Below are 22,778 nucleotides of genomic sequence, written 5' to 3' on the forward strand. Positions count from 1 at the left end.
ACAAACACTTTTCTGACAATCGCATCAAAGTAACAGATCGGTGAATTGTGAGATAATCGCACACCAACACACAATAATGATAATATATTTTAAAATAAATAAAAATGTTTATTGAATTCAAAGACACATTTACAATCAAGCACTTACAGAGCACACTAGGCCAGTACACGATAGGTTGTATGAAAAGATACTTTATAGTATACATGGAATTACAAAATATAGCTTCCAAAATGAAATCATTTCTAGGACATCTTGTACCCAAAATGAAAACATTTATATGAACTATTTTTTTGTCTCGGTTAATAAAATAATATACTAAGTAAAAAGCTTCAATACAATCCTTTGCTATCTAAATATCAAATAAAAAGTGTAATTATCTGATCAAAAAAACTTTTGTATTGTTTTGTTTAATTAATTACCATATTAATATAATACACTATAATTATATAATACAAATACATCATTAAAAATATTGAGCAAAGTACGCACGTACACGCAACTTTGCACGTACACACACAACTGTGTACGTGCAAATCTGTTAACAGAGTATTGTTGTCTCTCTCACACTATCTTCCTATCCCACTCACTCATTGACTTCGCTGCCCCAGAGTGCACCGCTCGAGCCGAGTCGAGTTCGAAACATTCATTCAGTCTCTTCGACGTTGTCAACAGTGATAGACGTGTCTCCCATTCGTTCTCCAGTTTATAATCTGTGGCGTATCTTAGTGAATTGTTTGTTTGTTATCAAACATTTTGCTCCGAAAAGTGGATTTAAATAAAAAGTGCTACTTACTGTACAAATAAATACAAGTACACAGTTAAACGAACGATAAAATTACAAGATATTTTGTAATTTACACTGAATTAAAGTGTTTACCATTTTGAGGTTATAAACTTAGTTTGGTGAAAACTAAAAGTAATATACCAAAATGGTTTGTGAGAAATGTGAGAAGAAGCTGGGCCGTGTGATCACACCGGACCCTTGGAAGTCAGGAGCCAGGAACACAGTGGAATCTGGAGGGAGGAAAGTTGGAGAAAATAAGGCCCTTACTGCCAAGAAAGGGCGATTCAATCCTTACACTAGTAAATTTCAAGAATGCAGGCAAGTTTTTATCCTATTATTACTATTAAGTCTTTTTTTACTGACACTCCGATATTTTACTATAAGATCCTTGCAAGTCGTATTAATTATTCAATTTCTAGGTCAATTTGATATTGGATTTTAAATTTTAACAACAGAGAAGGGCTTTTTACGCGTGTTATAATATTTTAGAAATAGAACTGTATGAAAATGCTGTTCAGAAATATGAAATTATACATTTCATACTTTTGAACTGTTTTTTTTTTTACATTTTCGATAATTATGAAATTCTTAGCCAAAAATCTTGTTAAATCCTAATCAGTATAGTTCTATATTCTTATTGCTTTACTTGAGAATAATGAAACTCATTATCAAAATTCTAGTCAGTCAGCTACACTCAACAGACACATTTTTGTAGCTGCTAAACACCATCTTGCCATACTAACAGATGAATTTTTTCTTGTTTCAGAATCTGCAGAACCAAAGTCCACCAAGTTGGGTCACACTACTGCCAGGCCTGCGCCTACAAGAAGGGGATATGTGCTATGTGCGGCAAAAAAATATTGGACACTAAGAACTATAGACAGAGTTCTACATAGAACCTTGTTTAGTTAGTTAAAATATTTACTGCTGTACTCAGAGTCATTTAATGATTGCTTTACCCAGTTCTTACCAATTGTTTTATTGTGTATGTATTAGATGTCATAATCAGTTTATAACAATTTAAGATTATTATTTTATTATAAAATTTAACAACTGTTTAAGTATAAGAAAAATTGCTAAAAGTTGTTGATATTAATTCTATGAATAATACAAAAGTCACATGTTGTTTCACATAACTGATAATATTTTGAAAATAGTTTGTTATCTAAATCTTAAAGATTTGACTAGATTTGTAAACATTGAATAAAATGTTTGTATAATTTTTATATTTCTTGTATATAATGTATATGTAATATGTTAATTTTAAGGAATTAGTTTTAATAAACTTGATGAAATAAAATTTTTGTTTTGCTTTTGTATTACCTAAGCTGAGTTTTTCCAATTTTTACCTTAATTCTTATCATTGCCTCGTTGGTCAAGTGGTCGCAAATGCGACTTCCGGACAACGGGTCCCGGGTTCGATTCCCGGGTCGAGCAAAGGATTACTGGGCTTTTTTCGGTTTTTTGAAAATTTCTCAGTAGTATCACGGAGTCTGGAATTGTGCCCAGTATATGGCAATAGGCTTACATGGGACTTATAATACAAATGGTGAAAAGTGGGTATACATTGTATAGCGGCATTACGTGCCGTAAGTTGCACCTATGCCAACCCCTTCTGGGATAAACGGCATGACGTTGCATCTTAACAGAATGATAATAAGCTACCACAATGCTTAACTAATACCGTGGGAAAATAATGATTTTATTGTAACTTTCGTGAGACATACTAAATTAATTATTATGTTGTCGGCTTACTCACGTAATGTTTTGACGAGGAACTCGACTAGATTCAAGCCATACTAGAGGCTCATATCCATGAGCAGCATTTCGCGACACATGGCGCGGTTTAAACTAGTCGAGTTCCTCGTCAAAACATTACGTGAGTAAACCGATAACATAATAATTAAATAATGATTTGTTAAATAAAAGTTAGAGTTTTTTGAAGAAACACAGTTACAGAATAGCCCAGCTGACCATTGTTACGTATCACCCACTGCTTATCAGTGACTCATTCAGCATCTATTTGTGATCGTTGGTATCCAAGAATTATTACTTTCAATATTTCGTTATCTACTTGTAGGGTACCTGTAGGTTCTATAGAGTTCCAAGAACCAGATAGGTACCTAAGTCTTGTGTGAATTCTACTCTTTTTTTTTATTTAATAATTATTCTAAATAAAATTGTTGATAGATTTTGTTTTATATCTGTTCCTATCCCATTATTGTAGTGATTGACTGTAACAAACACTTTTCTGATAATCGCATCAAAATCGGGTCGGCGAATTGTGAGATAATCGCTGACAAACATACATTTACGGAGAGATTGAATTTAAACAAGTATTTAAAGAGCTCACAAAGTAAGACATGGAGTTATACAAAATATAGCTTTTTAAAAATCCTAACAACTCCCAAAATGAAAACGTTTGTATGAACTCTGGTACCCAAGAGAAGATATGTATATATAGAACTTCTTTCTTTTATGTAGTCAGTTAATAAAATATACTATAAAAAGCTTCAATACAATCCTTTGCTATCTAAATATGAAATAAAAATTAAAATTATCTGATTTAAAAACTATAAGTAACTTAATATGAACAATTTTATTAATTAATTTTCATTTTCATATAATATATGTATAATACACTATAATTAAATACCTAATACAAATACGTCGTTAAAATATTAAGCAAAGTGCATAGCGATTTGTGCATAGCAATCCTTTGCTATCTAAATATGAAATAAAAAGTATAATTATCTGATTTAAAAACTATAACTTAATATAATATATGAATAATACACTATAATTATATAATACAAATACATCATTAAAAATATTGAGCAAAGCGCATAGTGATTTGTGCATAATTATGTAGGTAATCGGTTCGCTCGTACATGGCTCGTACTATCTAGTAGTATAGTAGTACTTTGCACGTACACACACAACTTTGCACGTACACACAACTGTGTACGTGCAAAATTGTTAACAGAGTATTGTTGTCTCTCTCACACTATCTTTCTATCGCACTCACTCATTGACTTCGCTGCCACAGAGTGCACCGCTCGAGCCGAGTCGAGATCGAATCATTCATTCAGTCTCTTCGACGTTGTCAACAGTGATAGACGTGTCTCCCATTCGTTCTCCAGTTTATAATCTGTGGCGTATCTTAGTGAATCGTTTGTTTGTTATCAAACATTTTGCTCTGAAAAGTGGATTTAAATAAAAGTGCTACTTACTGTACAAATAAATACTAGTACACAGTTAAACGAACGATAAAATTACAAGAAATTTTTAATTTACACTGAATATAAGTGTTTACCGTTTTGAGGTTATAAACTTAGTTTGGTGAAAACTAAAAGTAATATACCAAAATGGTTTGTGAGAAATGTGAGAAGAAGTTGGGCCGTGTGATCACACCGGACCCTTGGAAGTCAGGAGCCAGGAACACAGTGGAATCTGGAGGGAGGAAAGTTGGAGAAAATAAGGCCCTTACTGCAAAGAAAGGGCGATTCAATCCTTACACCAGCAAATTTCAAGAATGCAGGCAAGTTTTTATCTTATTCTTATTACTATTAAGTCATTTTTTACATTCATCACGATATTATAACGATAAACAATGCATACTGAGAATTTTTTGAAACTAGAAAACACATAATTATTTAAACAATCATTCTTTTAAACCAAAATTCTAGCCTAATGACTAAACAGTTCACTATTTTGTAACTGCTAAACCCAGTCTTGCCATACTAACAGATGATTTTTTTCTTGTTTCAGAATCTGTAGAACCAAAGTCCACCAAGTTGGCTCACACTACTGCCAGGCCTGCGCCTACAAGAAGGGGATATGTGCTATGTGCGGCAAAAAAATATTGGACACTAAGAACTATAGACAGAGTTCTACATAGAACCTTGTTTAGTTAGTTAAAATATTTACTGCTGTACTCAGAGTCATTTAATGATTGCTTTACCCAGTCCTTAGCAATTGTATATGTATTAGATGTTAAAATCAGTTTGAAACAATTAAAGTTAGTTATATTACTATAAAATGAAACAATTGTTTAAGTACAAGGAAAATTGCAAAAAGTTGTTAATATAAATTCTATGAATAATACTGAAGTCATTTGTAGTTTCACATAATCGATTATAATTTGTAAATAGTTTTCTAAATCTTAAACATTTGACTAGATTTGTAAACATTGATAGAATGTTTGTGTAATTTTTTGTATTTGTTGTACATAATAATGTATGTATAATATTATGTTAGTTTTAAGGAATTAGTTTTAATAAACTTGATGAAATAATATCTTTGTTTTGCTTTTATATTAGTTATCTAGCTAAGCTTTTCCATTTTTTACCTTAATTCTTAACATTACTTGACTGCCTCGTTGCTCGAGTAGTCGCAAATACGACTGCCGTTCAACTGATCTCGGGTTCGATTCCCGGGTCGGGCAAAGGATTACTTCGCACGAGGAAACCGAACGGTGTCCTTTGAGGCGGCAACTCTCCTGACTCGCTTCCCGCCGTTGGATATCCTGGCGGATATGGACGCGAAGGTCTACGACCAAATCCGTTCCGTCCGTCAAAACGGCGGTGGTAGAGTGCCAGGAGCGGCGTTCGTTAGGCTGAGGCGGCAAGAAAGGCGACACGCGCTCGAGCGGTGGCGTGAGCGGCTACAACAGCCAGAGATCTCACGCAAGCGCGTTGTCGAAGCCATTTTGCCGCATTTCGAAGCCTGGCTGAAAAGAGAGGAGCGCATCTCCTTCAGGCTCACTCAGGTACTGACCGGACATGGCTGCTTCGGTGAGTACCTGAACAAGATTGGGCGAGAGACCACGGCAAATTGTCACCACTGCGGAGGTAGCCTGGATTCCGCACAGCACACGCTCGAAGAGTGCCCAGCGTGGGTCTCGGAGCGGCGGGTCCTGGTTACCAAGATCGGGCGAGACCTGTCTCTGCCAGCAGTAGTAGAGGCTATGCTTGCAGATACAGAAAACTGGAGGGAGGTGGCCTCCTTTTGTGGGACTGTAATGTCCCAAAAGGAGGCTGCTGAGCGGGATCTTGAGAGGGCCGATCCTGCTCATAGAAGGCGTCGACGTCGAGGCGTCCGTCTGCAGGCGGACCTTTGGGGTCGCGGGTACCTAAAGTGGGGACTCTAGGTGCCCATCTAGCGACCTCAGGGAAAACGGTGGCACAGTGGTCACGTGCTGCCGTGCAACTAGGCTAGGCTAATGCGAGGTACATGTCTCCCTAGGGATGTGCCGTAACAGGCGTTGCACCATAGGGGCTCCGGAGCAGGTCTAGTTAGAGGTCTCGGTGCCCCTTATCGGTGCTGAAGGTGGCCACCGGGGTGGTTTTAGTGAGGTAAAATCCCACACTCCCTAGTCTTTCTCCCCAAAAAGCTAGGCGCCTTTTGAAGGTTTCCCCACGACATCAAAAAAAAAAATACATAAAGTCGGTTAAAAATACGCGCCCGGCTCTTGCTCGCCTGCAGGAATCGCAGATCGGGGCAGCACGCGTTTGATTACCGTGAGATGAAGCTATGTTCGAAAACTTCCTCGTCGATTTGTCTCCACGACAGTGTTTTGTGACAAAAATGTGAGTAGTTTGTATGTTTACTATTTAGCACTTGTCGATTGTTACTTTTGCTCTTGTGATGTAAAGGGTGTCCATTCGAAAAACAAACATACAATTCAGTATCCTAATTTACCGTCTGCTAAACGACCTGTACCCCATGGACAAGGAATTTCGATTCCTCCACCTTTTCTTCCCACCATCCAACAGCAATCATCAGATGAAAGTTCAAACGGAAGAACCGTTGAAGATGAAATCCTGATATAGTTTAATCTCAACAGTTTATCCAGGCTGAATTAAATGACTTAGTGAGAGATTTGGGTCTATCAAAGGATGCTGCACAAATCCTAGGATCACGACTGAAAGACAAAAATCTATTGGCTCCAAGAACCACATTTTCGTGGTACAGGCATCATGAAAAAGAGTTCGCGAAATATTTCTCTCAAGAGGGTTCACTGGTGTTTTGTAATAATATTCCTGAAGTAGTCATGAAACTGGGAGCTGATAATTACGATTCCACATCATGGAGGTTATTTATTGATTCTTCTAAGAGAAGTCTGAAGGGTGTCTTGTTGTACAATGGTAATACCTATGGTTCGGTGCCTGTTGCTCACTCCGTGCATCTCAAAGGAACGTACGAGAATCTTGAGCTGTTGCTAAATAAAATAAAGTATAGCGAATATTGTTGGCAACTCTGTGGAGACCTCAAAATAATATCTATGCTTTTGGGTCAGCAGTCTGGATTTACAAAGTATCCATGATTTTTGTGCGAGTGGGACAGTCGAGAACGAAATTTACATTACATTAAGAAAGAATGGCCTTTCAGAGAAAGACTTGTACTGGGACAAAAAATGTGCACCAACCCAAAATCAGTTCTTTCACCTCCCCTTCACATAAAGTTAGGATTGATGTAGCAGTTTGTCAAAGCTTAAAATAAACAAGGTGACTGCTAATACGTATGCGACAAATTTCCTGCACTTTCTCAAGCTTAACTTAAAGAAGAACTTTTATAGGCCCTCAAATTCGAAATTTAAAATCGGATAGATTGTTCCAGAATACAATGACCCAGGATGAATCTGAAGTATGGAGTTCATTCGTAGAAGTCACAGAAGATTTCCTTGGAAATAACAAGTCTCCAAATTAAGTACAAAGAAATTGTAGCTAAGATGCTCCAAAATTATAAAAAACTGGGATGCAATATGAGCGTTAAACTTCATTTTCTGAATTCCCTTGTTGATTATTTTCCCGAAACCCGAACAGAGAGAGAGGTTCCATCAAAACATTAAGGAGATGGAGAGACGTTACCAAGGAAGTTGGGATATTAGAATGATGCCTGATTACTGCTGGGCCTTGAACAGGGCGCAGTTTTCAGGGAAAAAGAGAACGATTTCATTAAAAAAAAACCAACGTCTGTCTAACGTAGGTTATTTTTTTTATGAGCACCTCAATTTTGCACTGTAATTTTCTTTTAAATACACATATCTTTAATAAATATTTTCTAAGATTTTTTTTTCAATTTTATTCACACTTTTCCTAAAAACCTGACGTGTTAGAAAAAAAACTAAGCACAGATTCGTGATCAGCACACCCCATTTACTATAGGAGACCTGAAACTTGAAAGTTTTTGTGAAAAAGAAAATGTAGGCCTGTGTAATGGATGCATTATTTCCGGAAGGTAGGTTAGTGTGTAGGCTTTGTCCAAATTTCAAACAATTTGTGGACATTACATTGACATTTGCTGAAATTATATGGATGATAAAGGTGAAAATAAACATTAGTAGGTGGGGCGGCATTTTTTAATTTTTGCCCCGCCTAAAAATAAATGTAGATCCGGGGCTGGCTCATTCAGCCATCCATTTGGGATCATTGGTTTCCAAAAATTATTTCTTTCAATATTTCGTTATCTACTTGTACGGTACCTGTAGATTCTATAGAGTTCCAAGAACCAGTCAGGTACCTAAGCCTTGTGTAAATTCTTTTTTTTTATTTAAGAATTATTTTAAAAAAAATTAAATGAAAAATGTAGATAGATTCTATTTTATGTCTGTCCCTATCCCATTATTGAAGTGATTGACTGTAACAAACACTTTTCTGACAATCGCATCAAAATCGGATCGGCGAATTGTAAGATAATCGCTGACAAACACACATTTACGGAGAGATTGAATTTAAAGAAGTATTTACAGAGCACACAAAGTAATACATGGAATTACAAAATATAGCTTCTAAATCATTCTAACAACTTCCAAAATGAAAACATTTATATGAACTCTAATACTCAAGAGAAAAAATATATGTATTCCTATTTCTTTTAGGTATTCGGTTAGTAAAATATAAAATAAAAAACGTCAATACAACCCTTTGCTATCTAAAGATTAAATAAAAAAAAGTATAATTATCTGATTTAAAAACTATAACTTAATTTTGAACAATTTTATTAATTAATTACCATACAATATAATGTGTAATACACTATAATAAAAAAAATACAAATATTGAGCAAAGCGCATTGTGATTGCCCCTAATTAATACGTAGGTAATCGGTTCGCTCGTACTATCTAGTAGTATAGTAGTACTTTGCACGTACACGCAACTTTGCACGTACACACATAACTGTGTACGTGCAAAATTGTTCTCAGAGTATTGTTGTCTCTCTCACACTATCTTTCTATCACGTACACACACAACTGTGTACGTGCAAAATTGTTAACAGAGTATTGTTGTCTCTCTCACACTATCTTCCTATCCCACTCACTCATTGACTTCGCTGCCACTGAGTACACCGCTCGAGCCGAGTCGAGTTCGAATCATTCATTCAGTCTCTTCGACGTTGTCAACAGTGATAGACGTGTCTCCCATTCATTCTCCAGTTTATAATCTGTGGCGTATCTTAGTGAATTGTTTGTTTGTTATCAAACATTTTGCTCCGAAAAGTGGATTTAAATAAAAAGTGCTACTTACTGTACAAATAAATACTAGTACACAGTTAAACGAACGATAAAATTACAAGATATTTTGTAATTTACACTGAATTTAAGTGTTTACCATTTTGAGGTTATAAACTTAGTTTGGTGAAAACTAAAAGTAATATACCAAAATGGTTTGTGAGAAATGTGAGAAGAAGTTGGGCCGTGTGATCACACCGGACCCTTGGAAGTCAGGAGCCAGGAACACAGTGGAATCTGGAGGGAGGAAAGTTGGAGAAAATAAGGCCCTTACTGCAAAGAAAGGGCGATTCAATCCTTACACCAGTAAATTTCAAGAATGCAGGCAAGTTTTTATCCTACTCTTATTACCGTTAGGTCCTTTTTAAAGTCACTACGATATTATAACGATAAAATCTCCGCATATCGTATAAAGTAGTAAATTTCTAGGCTTTTTACATGTAACCGATAATTATCTATAGGTATAGATAATTATCAATTTTTTAGTCAAGTCTTGTTAGACCCTAAACTACTAATCAGTATTGTTCAACATTCTCTAAGAGCTTCACTTGAGAATAATGAATATCAATAATTAAATACTTAGCTTAGACTCAATAGGCACTCATTTTGTAACTGCTAAACCCAGTCTTGCCAAACTAACGGATGTTTTTTTTTCTTGTTTCAGAATCTGCAGAACCAAAGTCCACCAAGTTGGATCACACTACTGCCAGGCCTGCGCCTACAAGAAGGGGATATGTGCTATGTGCGGCAAGAAAATATTGGACACTAAGAACTATAGACAGAGTTCTACATAGACCTTGTTTAGTTAGTTAAAATATTTACTGCTGTACTCAGAGTCATTTAATGATTGCTTTACCCAGTCCTTAGCAATTGTTTTATTGTATATGTATTAGATGTTAAAATCAGTTTATAACAATTTAAGATTATTATTTTATTATAAAATGTAACAACTGTTTAAGTACAAGGAAAATTGCTAAAAGTTGTTAATATAAATTCTATGAATAATACTGAAGTCACATGTAGTTTCACATAATTAATAATATTTTGTAAATAGTTTTCTAAATCTTAAAGATTTGACTAGATTTGTAAACATTGATAGAATATTTGTATAAATGTATTGTATATAATGTACTTATACCTTACTTTTAAGGAATTAGTTTTAATAAACTCTAATGAAATAATATCTTTGTTTTGCTTTTGTATTACCTAAGCTGAGCTTTTTCAATTTTTACCTTAATTTTTAACTTTACCTGACTCGATGATCAAGTGGTCGCAAATGCGACTTCCGGACAACGGCTCCCGGGTTCGATTCCCGATGGGGCAAAGTATTACTCGGCAATTTTTCGGCTTTTCGAAAATTTCCCAGTGTCTGGAATTGTGCCCAGTATATGGCAATAGGCTCAGCCCCTATTACATGGGACTTACAACACAAATGGAGAAAAGTGGGCGTACATTGTATAGCGGTTTTACGCGTCGTAAGGTGCCTACCCCTTCGGGGATAAAAGGCGTGACGTTGCATCTTAACATGATAATAAACTACGACGATGCTTAATAAAGCGGGAGATTAATGATTTGTTAAATAAAAGTTCAAGTATTTTTGAAGAAACACAGTTACAGAATAGCCTAGCTGTCCGTTGTCACGTATCCCCCACTGCTTATCAGTGGCTCATTCAGCCATCCATTTCCTGCCTACGGCTAGAGTAATTAGTAGTTAAGTTTCAATTCGAAAGATCAAAATAAATTTGATTACGGTTCTGCAATATTATATGAATTGATTTTTTGTACCGTTCTATTCAATTAAATAAATAATTTCTTGTGAGAATAACTCAACCAATGACGGGCGAGAATGCGATCAAGCTCACTATGAAAGTTCAAATTGACAGTTACAGAATAGCCTAGCTGACCATTGTCACGTATCCCCCACTGCTTATCAGTGGCTCATTCAGCCATCTATTTGTGATCATTGGTTTCCAAGAATTACTTCTTTCAATATTTCGTTATCTACTTGTACGGTACCTGTAGGTTCTATAGAGTTCCAAGAACCATATAGGTACCTAAGACTTGTGTGAATTCTATTTTTATATTTAAGAATTATTTTAAATAAAAGTGTGGATAGATTTTGTTTTATGTCTGTTCCTATCCCGCTATTGTAGAGATTGACTGTAACAAACACTTTTCTGACAACCGCATCAAAATCGGGTCGGGGAATTGTGAGATAATCGCACACAAACACACATAATAATGATATATGAAAATAAAAATGTTTATTGATTTCAAAGACACATTTACAGAGCACACAAAGTAATACATGGAGTTGTACAAATAAAGCTTCTAAAACATTCTAACAACTTAAAAATTAAAACATTTGTATTACCTCTGGTACTGAAGAGGAAAATTATATGTATATTACCTATATGTATAAGATTATTATAAACAAGTCAAGGCTGACCTAATAAATTTGCTGAAATCTGGTGGATTTAATTTGCGAAAATGGTCATCATATTATGTGTATAGAACCTCCTTCTATGTAGCCGGTTATTAAATATACTTATTAAAAAGCTTCAATACAATCCTTTGCTGAATAAATATTTAATGTAAAGTATAATTATCTGATTTAAAAACTACAACTTAATACGAACAATTTTATTAATTAATTACCAAAATTCTAAAGTGTAAAACACTATAATAATTATTTAATAATACAAATACATCGATTTGTATTATTACAGTGATTTGTGCATAATTATGTAGGTAATCGATTCGCACGTACTATCTAGTAGTATAGTAGTACTTTGCACGTACACGCAACTTTGCACGTACACACAACTGTGTACGTGCAAATTTGTTAACAGAGTATTGTTGTCTCTCTCACACTATCTTCCTATCACACTCACTCATTGACTTCGCTGCTACAAGGTGCACTGCTCGAGCCGAGTCGAGTTCGAATCGTTCATTCAGTCTCTTGGACGTTGTCAACAGTGATAGACGTGTCTCCCATTCGTTCCCCAGTTTATAACCAGTGGCGTATCTTAGTGAATTGTTTGTTTGTTATCAAACATTTTGCTCCGAAAAGTGGATTTAAATAAGAAGTGCTACTTACTGTACAAATAAATACAAGTACATAGTTAAACGGACGATAAAATTACAAGATATTTTGTAATTTACACTTGATCTAAGTGTTTACCATTTTGAGGTTATAAACTTAGTTTGGTGAAAACTAAAAGTAATTTACCAAAATGGTTTGTGAGAAATGTGAGAAGAAGTTGGGCCGTGTGATCACACCGGACCCTTGGAAGTCAGGAGCCAGGAACACAGTGGAATCTGGAGGGAGGAAAGTTGGAGAAAATAAGGCCCTTACTGCAAAGAAAGGGCGATTCAATCCTTACACCAGCAAATTCCAAGAATGCAGGCAAGTTTTTATTCTATTCTTATTAATGTAAAGTCTTTTTTACTGTCACTAGGTGTTGCTTTACTTAAGAATAATGAAAGTCAATATTTAGGTACTTTATGTGTTACAATTATGCTTTTAAACGTAAATTCTCACTAGTTTAGACTCAACAGACACATTTTTGTAACTTGCTAAACACAGTCTTGCCATACTAACAGATGTTTTTTTCTCTCTTTTTTCAGAATCTGCAGAACCAAAGTCCACCAAGTTGGATCACACTACTGCCAGGCCTGCGCCTACAAGAAGGGGATATGTGCTATGTGCGGCAAAAAAATATTGGACACTAAGAACTATAGACAGAGTTCTACATAGAACCTTGTTTAGTTAGTTAAAATATTTACTGCTGTACTCAGAGTCATTTAATGATTACTTTACCCAGTCCTTAGCAATTGATTTTATTATATATGTATTAAATGTTAAAATCAGTTTATAACAATTTAAGATTATTATTTCATTATAAAATGTTGTTAATATTGCTAAAAGTTGTTAATATACATTCTATGAATAATTCTGTAGTCACATGTTGTAGTTTCACATAATTGATAATAATTTTGTAAATAGTTTGTTATATAAATCTTAAAGATTTGACTAGATTTGTAAACATTGAATAAAATGTTTGTGTATTGTAATTTTTATATTTGTTGTACATAATAATGTATGTATATGTAATAAGTTATTTTTAAGAAATTAGTTTTAATAAACTTGAAGAAATGATATCTTTGTTTTCCTTTTATATTTGTTATCTAGCTATGCTTTTCCATCTTTTACCTTAATTCTTAACATTACTTGACTGCCTCGTTGCTCGAGTGGTCGCAAATACGACTGCCGGTCAACTGATCTCGGGTTCGATTCCCGGGTCGGGCAAAGGATTACTGGGCTTTTTTTGGTTTTTCTAAAATTTCTCAGTAGTAGCACGGAGTCTGGAATTGTGCCCAGTATATGGCTTACCCCCTATTACATGGGACTTATAACACAAATGGTGAAAAGTGGGGCATTACGCGTCGTAAGGTGCCTACCCCTTCTGGGATAAAAGGCGTGACGATGCATCTTAAAATGATAATAAGCTACCACGATGCTCAATAACGCGGGAAAATAATGATTTGTTAAATAAAAGTTCAATTATTTTGAAGAAACACAGTTACAGGTTGGCCTAGCCGACCATTGTCACGTATCCCCCACTGCTTATCAGTGGCTCATACAGCCATTCTATTCTTGATCATTGATTTCTAAGAATTATTTCTTTCAATATTTCGTTATCTACTTGTACGGTACCTGTAGGTTCTATAGACTTCCAAGAACCAGGCAGGTACCTAAATCTTGTGTGATTTCTATTTTAATATTTAAGAATTATTATTTTAAATGAAATTGTTGATAGATTTTGTTTTATGTCTGTCCCTATCCCATTATTGAAGTGATTGACTGTAACAAACACTTTTCTGACAATCGCATCAAAATCGGGTCGGCGAATTTAATCGCACACAAACACACATTTACGGAGAGATTGAATTTAAAGAAGTATTTACAGAGCACACAAAGTAATACATGGAGTTGTACAAAATATAGCTTCTAAAACATTCTAACAACTTACAAAATGAAAACATTTGTATGAACTCTGGTACCCAAAAGAAAAATTATGTGTATACTAGCTTCTGCCCGCGACTTCGTCCGCGGAAAATTAAAAAAAAATTAGCGTTGTACTACCCCTATAACATAACATTTAGGGGGATGAAAAATAGATGTTGGCCGATTCTCGAAACACAAAAAATTTCATCAAAATCGGTCAAGCCGTTTCGGAGGAGTATGGCAACGAAAACTGTGACACGAGAATTTTATATGTATATTAGACTACCTATATAAGTATATACTATAAAACCTACTTTTAGGAAGTCGGTTAATAAAATATAATAAAAATCTACAATACAATCCTTTGCTATCTAAAGGTCAAATGAAAAGTATAATTATCTGATTTAAAAACTATAACTTAATACGAACAATTTTATCAATTAATTACCATATAATACACTATAATTAAATAATACAAATACACCATTAAAAATATTGAGCAAAGCGCAAAGTGATTTGTGCATAATTATGTAGGTTCGTACTATCTAATACTTAGTAGTATAGTAGTACTTTGCACGTACACACAACTGTGTACGTGCAAATTTGTTAACAGAGTATTGTTGTCTCTCTCACACTATCTTTCTATCACGTACACACACAACTGTGTACGTGCAAATCTGTTAACAGAGTATTGTTGTCTCTCTCACACTATCTTTCTATCGCACTCACTCATTGACTTCGCTGCCACAAAGTGCACCGCTCGAGCCGAGTCGAGATCGAATCATTCATTCAGTCTCTTCGACGTTGTCAACAGTGATAGACGTGTCTCCCATTCGTATCTTAGTGAATTGTTTGCTATCAAACATTTTGCTCCGAAAAGTGGATTTAAATAAAAAGTGCTTCTCACTGTACAAATTAATACAAGTACACAGTTAAACGAACGATAAAATTACAAGATACTTCGTAATTTACACTGAGTTTAAGTGTCTACCATTTTGAGGTTATAAACTTAGTTTGGTGAAAACTAAAAGTAATATACCGAAATGGTTTGTGAGAAATGTGAGAAGAAGTTGGGCCGTGTGATCACACCGGACCCTTGGAAGTCAGGAGCCAGGAACACAGTGGAATCTGGAGGGAGGAAAGTTGGAGAAAATAAGGCCCTTACTGCCAAGAAAGGGCGATTCAATCCTTACACCAGCAAATTTCAAGAATGCAGGCAAGTTTTTATCCTATTCTTATTACTATAAAGTCTTTTTTTACTGTCACTACATAATTATTTAACAATCATGCTTTTAAACCTAACTTCTAGCTAGTCTACCACAGTAAAATTTTATAGCTGCTAAACCCAGTCTTGCCATACTAACAGATGATTTTTTCTCTTTTTTCAGAATCTGCAGAACCAAAGTCCACCAAGTTGGATCCCACTACTGCCAGGCCTGCGCCTACAAGAAGGGGATATGTGCTATGTGCGGCAAAAAAATATTGGACACTAAGAACTATAGACAGAGTTCTACATAGAACCTTGTTTAGTTAGTTAAAATATTTACTGCTGTACTCAGAGTCATTTAATGATTGCTTTACCCAGTCCTTAGAAATTGTATATGTATTAGATGTTAAAATCAGTTTATAACAATTTAAGAGTATTATTTTATTATAAAATGTAATGAACAACAGATAAAAGTACAAGGGAAATTGCTTAAGGTTAATATAAATTCTATGAATAATTCTGAAGTCACATGTAGTTTCACATAATTGATAATATTTTGTAAATAGTTTTCTAAATCTTAAAGATTTGACTAGATTTGTAAACATTGATAGAATGTTTGTGTAATTTTTATATTTCTTGTATATAATGTATGTATATGTAATATGTTAGTTTTAAGGAATTAGTTTTAATAAACTTGATGAAATATTAATCTTTGTTTTGCTTTTATTATGTATTAATTATCTAGCTAAGCTATTCCAATTTTTACCTTAATTCTTAACATTACATGACTGCCTCATTGGTCGAGTGGTCGCAAATATGACTGCCGGTCAACTGATCTCGGGTTCGATTCTCGGGTCGTGCAAAGGATTACTGGGCTTTTTTCGGTTTTTCGAAAAATTCTCAGTAGTAGCACGGAGTCTGGAATCGTGCCCAGTATATGGCAATAGGCTTACCCCCTATTACACGGGACTTATAAAACAAAAGGCATTACGTGCTGTAAGTTGCACCTCTGCCTACCCCTTTAGGCATATATGCCCAATATAAGTAACTAGCTACTTCCGCGCGGTTTCACCCGCTCTGCTCGGTTCCTATTGGTCATAGAGTGATGTTTTATAGCCTAACCTTCCTCGATAAATGCACTATCCAACACAAAAAGAATTATTCAAATCCGACCAGTAATTCCTGAGATTAGCGCGTTCAAACAAACAAACAAAAAAACTCTTCAGCTTTATAATATTAGTATAGATTCAGCTTTATATGTAATATTAGTATAGATATAAGGCTAAAGTATAAGGCGTGACGTTGCATCTTAATAGGATGATAATAAGCTACCACGATGCTCAATAACGTGGGAGAATAATGATTTGATAAATAAAAGTTCAAGTATTTTGAAGAAACACAGTTACAGAGTAGCCTAACTGACGATTGTCACGTATCCCCCACTGCTTATCAGTGGCTCATTCAGCATCTATTTGTGATCGTTGGTATCCAAGAATTATTACTTTCAATGTTTCGTTATCTACTTGTACGGTACCTGTAGGTTCTATGGAGTACCAAGAACCAGATAGGTATCTATCTAAGCCTTGTGTGATTCTGTTTTTATATTTAAGAATTATTATTTTAATAAAATTGTTGATAGATTTTGTTTTCTGTCTGTTCCTATCCTGTTATTATAGTGATTGACTGTCTGTAACAAACACTTTTCTGACAATCGCATCAAAATCAGGTCGGCGAATTGTGAGATAATCGCTGACAAACACACATTTACGGAGAGATTGAATTTAAAGAAGCATTTACAGAGCACACAAAGTAATACATGGAGTTGTAGATACAAACTATAGCTTTAAAAATCCTAAAATGAAAACATGAACTCTGGTACCCAAGAGAAGATATGTATATAGAACTTCTTCTCGCGACTGTCGTCCCCAGATAATTAATAAAATATACTATAAAAAGCTTCAATACATATCCGATTTGCTATCTAAATATGCAAATAAAAATGTATAATTATCAAGATTTAAAAACTATAACTTAATACGAACAATTTTATTAATTAATTTTCATATACTATATACATCATTAAAAATATTACTAGCAAAGCGCATAGTGATTTGTGCATCTAAACTATGAAATAGGTTCGTACTATCTGATTTACTATAGTAGTATAGTAGTACTTTGCACGTACACACAATAATTTTGCAAACGTACATCACATAATATTGTGTACGTACATAGTGATTTGTGCATAATTATGTAGGTATTCGTACTGTCTCGTGCTTAGTACATAGTAGTACTTTGCACGTACACGCAACTTTGCACGTACACACCAACTGTGTACGTGCAAATTTGTTAACAGAGTATTGTTATCTCTGTCACACTATCTTTCTATCACGTACACACACAACTGTGTACGTGCAAAATTGTTAACAGAGTATTGTTATCTCTCTCACACTATCTTTCTATCCCACTCACTCACTGACTTCGCTGCCAGAGAGTGCGCTGCTCGAGCCGAGTCGAGTTCGAACTTCGAATCATTCATTCAGTCTCTTCGACGTTGTCAACAGTGATAGACGTGTCTCCCATTCGTTCTCCAGTTTATAATCTGTGGCGTATCTTAGTGAATTGTTTGTTTGTTATCAAACATTTTGCTCCCAAAAGTGGATTTAAATAAAAAGTGCTACTTACTGTACAAATAAATACAAGTACACAGTTAAACGTACGACAAAATTACAAGATATTTTGTAATTTACACTTGATCTAAGTGTTTACCATTTTAAGGTTATAAACTTAGTTTGGTGAAAACTAAAAGTAATATACCAAAATGGTTTGTGAGAAATGTGAGAAGAAGTTGGGCCGTGTGATCACACCGGACCCTTGGAAGTCAGGAGCCAGGAACACAGTGGAATCTGGAGGGAGGAAAGTTGGAGAAAATAAGGCCCTTACTGCAAAGAAAGGGCGATTCAATCCTTACACCAGCAAATTTCAAGAATGCAGGCAAGTTTTTATCCTATTCTTATTACTATAAAGTCTTTTTTTACTGTCACTACGATATTATAACGATAAAATCTCCGCAAGTCGTATTAAAATAGTCAATTTCTAGGCACAGGCCAATATGATATAGATTTTTTTAATTTTTACGCGTGTTATTTAGTGTCGTTTTGTTAGTATTTTATACATTTCATATTTCTGAAATGTTACATTTTAGATAATCTTGAAAAAGTCTTGTTAGAACCTAAACTACTAGACAGCATCATCAATAATTAGATTCCCATTCTATTTTTTATCTTTGTTTTCATGATAGTTATATTTATATATGCCAATATCAATTTGAAACATATCTAAACTACTTTTACATGCAATGATTACTGCGAATTTCTTGAAATCAGAAGACACATAATTATTAAACAATCATTCTTTTAAACATAAATTATACATTTTTGTAGCTGCTAAACCCAGTCTTGCTATACTAAAAGATGACTTTTTTCTTGTTTCAGAATCTGCAGAACCAAAGTCCACCAAGTTGGATCCCACTACTGCCAGGCCTGCGCCTACAAGAAGGGGATATGTGCTATGTGCGGCAAGAAAATATTGGACACTAAGAACTATAGACAGAGTTCTACATAGAACCTTGTTTAGTTAGTTCAAATATTTACTGCTGTACTCAGAGTCATTTAATTATTGCTTTACCCAGTCCTTAGCGATTGTTTTTATTGTATATGTATTAGATGTTAAAATCAGTTTATAACAATTTAAGATTATTATTTTATTATAAAATGTAACAACTGTTTAAGTACAAGGAAAATTGCTAAAAGTAGTTAATATAAATTCTATGAATAATTCTAAAGTCACATGTAGTTTCACATAATTGATAATAATTTGTAAATAGTTTTCTAAATCTTAAAGATTTGACTAGATTTGTAAACATTGATAGAATGTTTGTATAATTTTTATATTTCTTGTACATAATAATGTATGTATAATATTATGTTAGTTTTAAGGAATTAGTTTTAATAAACTTGATGAAATAATATCTTTGTTTCACTTTTATATTAGTTATCTAGCTAAGCTTTTCCATTTTTACCTTAATTCTTAACATGACTTGACTACCTCGTTGCTCGAGTGGTCGCAAATATATGACTGCCGGTCCACTGATCTCGGGTTCGATTCCCGGGTCGGGCAAAGGACTACTGGGTTTTTTTCGGTTTTTCGAAAATTACTCAGTAGTAGCACGGAGTCTGGAATTGTGCCCAGTATATGGCAATAGGCTTACCCCCTATTACATGGAACTTATAATACAAATGGTGAAAAGTGGATATTCATTGTATAGCGGCATTACGTGCCGTAAGGTGCACCTGCCCCTTCGGGGATAAAAGGCGTGACGATGCATCTTAACATGATAATAAACTACCACGATGCTCAATAACGCGGGATAATAATGATTTGTTAAATAAAAGTTCAAGTATTTTGAAGAAACACAGTTACAGAGTAGCCTAACTGACGATTGTCACGTATCCCCCACTGCTTATCAGTGGCTCATTCAGGCATCCATTTCCTGCCTACGGCTAGAGTAATTAGTAGTTAAGTTTCAATTCGAAAGATCAAAATGAATTTGATTACGGTTCTGCAATATTATATGAATTGAATTTTTGTACCGTTCCATTCAATTAAATAAATAATTCATTGGTTGTGAAAATAACTCAACCAATGACGGGCGAGAATGCAATCAAGCTCACTTGGAAAGTTCAAATTGACAGTTACAGAATAGCCTAGCTGACCATTGTCACGTATCCCCCACTGCTTATCAGTGGCTCATTCAGCATCTATTTGTGATCATTGGTTTCCAAGAATTACTTCTTTCAATATTTCGTTATCTACTTGTACGGTACCTGTAGGTTCTATAGAGTTCCAAGAACCAGGTAGGTACCTAAGCCTTGTGTGAATTCTATTTTTATATTTAAGAATAATTATATTAAATGAAATTGTTGATAGATTTTGTTATATGTCTGTTCCTATCCCATTATTGTAGTGATTGACTGTAACAAAAACTTTTCTGACAACCGCATCAAAATTGGGTCGGCGAATTGTGAGATAATCGTTGACAAACACACATTTACGGAGAGATTAAATTTAAAGAAGTGTTTACAGAGCACACAAAGTAATACATGGAGTTGTACAAAATATAGCTTCTAAAACATTCTAACAACTTACAAAATGAAAACATATCTATGAACTCTGGTACCCAAGAGAAGATATGTATATAGAACTTCTTTCTTTTATGTAGTCAGTTAATAAAATATACTATAAAAAGCTTCAATACAATCCTTTGCTATCTAAATATGAAATAAAAAGTATAATTATCTGATTTAAAAACTATAGCTTAATACATACAATTTTATTAATTAATTTTCATATAATATATACATCATTTAAAATATTGAGCAAATCGCATAGTGATTTGTGCATAATTATGTAGGTTCGTACTATCTAGAACTTAGTAGTATAGTAGTACTTTGCACGTACACACACAACTTTGCACGTACACACAACTGTGTACGTGCAAAATTGTTAACAGAGTATTGTTGTCTCTCTCACACTATCTTTCTATCACGTACACACACAACTGTGTACGTGCAAAATTGTTAACAGAGTATTGTTGTCTCTCTCACACTATCTTTCTATCGCACTCACTCATTGACTTTGCTGCCAGGCTGCCACAGAGTACACCGCTCGAGCCGAGTCAACTTCGAATCATTCATTCAGTCTCCTCGACGTTGTCAACAGTAATAGACGTGTCTCTCATTCGTTCTCCAGTTTATAATCTGTGGCGTATCTTAGTGAATTGTTTGTTTGTTATCAAACATTTTGCTCCGAAAAGTGGATTTAAATAAAAAGTGCTACTTACTGTACAAATAAATACTAGTACACAGTTAAACGGATAAGAAAATTACAAGATATTTTGTAATTTACACTGTATATAAGTGTTTACCATTTTGAGGTTATAAACTTAGTTTGGTGAAAACTAAAAGTAATTTACCAAAATGGTGTGTGAGAAATGTGAGAAGAAGTTGGGCCGTGTGATCACACCGGACCCTTGGAAGTCAGGAGCCAGGAACACAGTGGAATCTGGAGGGAGGAAAGTTGGAGAAAATAAGGCCCTTACTGCAAAGAAAGGGCGATTCAATCCTTACACCAGTAAATTTCTAGAATGCAGGCAAGTTTTTAACCTATTATTACTATTAAGTCTTTTTTTACTGTCACTCCGATATTTACTATAAGATCCTTGCAAGTCGTATTAATTATTCAATTTCTAAGTCAATTTGATATTGAATTTTGAATTTTAACAACAGAGAAGGGCTTTTTACGCGTGTATATTTTAGAAATAGAACTGTATGAAAATGCTATTCAGAAATATGAAATTATACATTTCATACTTCTGAACTTATTTTTTAGATAGTATAATTAACAAATTCTTAGCCAAAAATCTTGTTAAATCTTAATCAGTATAGTTCTATATTCTTATTGCTTTACTTGAGAATAATGAAACTTATTATCAAAATTCTAGCCAGTCAGCTAGACTCAACAGTCATATTTTTATTACTGCTAAAACCAGTCTTACCATACTAACAGATGATTTATTTCTTGTTTCAGAATCTGCAGAACCAAAGTCCACCAAGTTGGATCCCACTACTGCCAGGCCTGCGCCTACAAGAAGGGGATATGTGCTATGTGCGGCAAAAAAATATTGGACACTAAGAACTATAGACAGAGTTCCACATAGACCTTGTTTAGTTAGTTAAAATATTTACTGCTGTACTCAGAGTCATTTAATGATTGCTTTACCCAGTCCTTAGCAATTTGTTTTCAAAACAAAATCGTTGCTAAGGAATGTTAGTTTAAGTAAGCATTAAATGTCTCTGAGTATGGCAGTTAATATTTTATATTGAAAATAGAATGTGTAGATTTGTTTTTAAATTTGATAATCTATGTACAGTAGGTTAACCTACTCTACTATTTTATTGAATTTTTAACTTTATTTCAAGAGGATAAAGTTTAAAATTGAATACAAGTAGTACTAGTTACAACACTTATGTGAACTAGAGTTTATTATTGTATTAATTTCATGTGAATTTTGTTAAAAGTACCAATTGAACAGTGAACACTATGTTAAAAAGTTAGTCCTTTATATTAAAGGGTCAATACTTACTTAGGTAGTTATAAAAAAGATTTATTTGGGAATTTATAATTTAATTGTACAAGAAAATGT

General features: G+C 34.3%; 2 protein-coding genes across 15 annotated transcripts; both read left to right on the top strand.

Annotated features, from left to right (window-relative positions):
• Positions 1-655: 655 nt before the first annotated feature.
• On the top strand, positions 656-22,307 carry LOC118276881 (cysteine-rich PDZ-binding protein-like). Of its 14 annotated transcripts, none has more exons than XM_050699814.1 (3): positions 656-886; positions 18,293-18,508; positions 19,009-19,164. In XM_050699814.1, exons 2-3 carry the CDS (start codon positions 18,336-18,338, stop codon positions 19,136-19,138), a joined length of 303 nt encoding a protein of 100 aa, XP_050555771.1. In that variant the 5' UTR covers positions 656-886; positions 18,293-18,335; the 3' UTR covers positions 19,139-19,164. The 14 variants fall into 14 exon arrangements, with proteins under 14 accessions (XP_050555771.1, XP_050555775.1, XP_050555773.1 ...); XM_050699818.1 differs by lacking the exon at positions 18,293-18,508 and adding an exon at positions 4,110-4,325 and having other exon boundaries at positions 19,009-19,158; XM_050699816.1 differs by lacking the exons at positions 18,293-18,508; positions 19,009-19,164 and adding exons at positions 4,110-4,325; positions 9,961-10,108.
• On the top strand, positions 883-1,758 carry LOC118276843 (cysteine-rich PDZ-binding protein-like). The gene is made up of 2 exons (XM_035595418.2): positions 883-1,102; positions 1,551-1,758. The coding sequence occupies exons 1-2, from the start codon at positions 930-932 to the stop codon at positions 1,678-1,680; spliced, it is 303 nt and encodes a 100-aa protein (XP_035451311.2). The 5' UTR covers positions 883-929; the 3' UTR covers positions 1,681-1,758.
• Positions 22,308-22,778: the final 471 nt, after the last annotated feature.

This window comes from Spodoptera frugiperda, chromosome 17 (assembly GCF_023101765.2).
Source record: "Spodoptera frugiperda isolate SF20-4 chromosome 17, AGI-APGP_CSIRO_Sfru_2.0, whole genome shotgun sequence".
NCBI classification, from domain to species: Eukaryota; Metazoa; Arthropoda; class Insecta; order Lepidoptera; family Noctuidae; genus Spodoptera; species Spodoptera frugiperda.

What these genes read in the sequence shown, in the direction of transcription:
- LOC118276843 (XM_035595418.2), top strand. Translation starts at nt 930, where the DNA reads ATGGTTTGTGAGAAATGTGAGAAGAAGCTGGGCCGTGTGATCACACCG. An exon ending in AGTAAATTTCAAGAATGCAG is followed by an intron (nt 1,103 to 1,550) that starts GCAAGTTTTTAT and finishes TTCTTGTTTCAG; the next exon opens with AATCTGCAGAACCAAAGTCC.
- LOC118276881 (XM_050699814.1), top strand. Translation starts at nt 18,336, where the DNA reads ATGGTTTGTGAGAAATGTGAGAAGAAGTTGGGCCGTGTGATCACACCG. An exon ending in AGCAAATTTCAAGAATGCAG is followed by an intron (nt 18,509 to 19,008) that starts GCAAGTTTTTAT and finishes TTCTTGTTTCAG; the next exon opens with AATCTGCAGAACCAAAGTCC.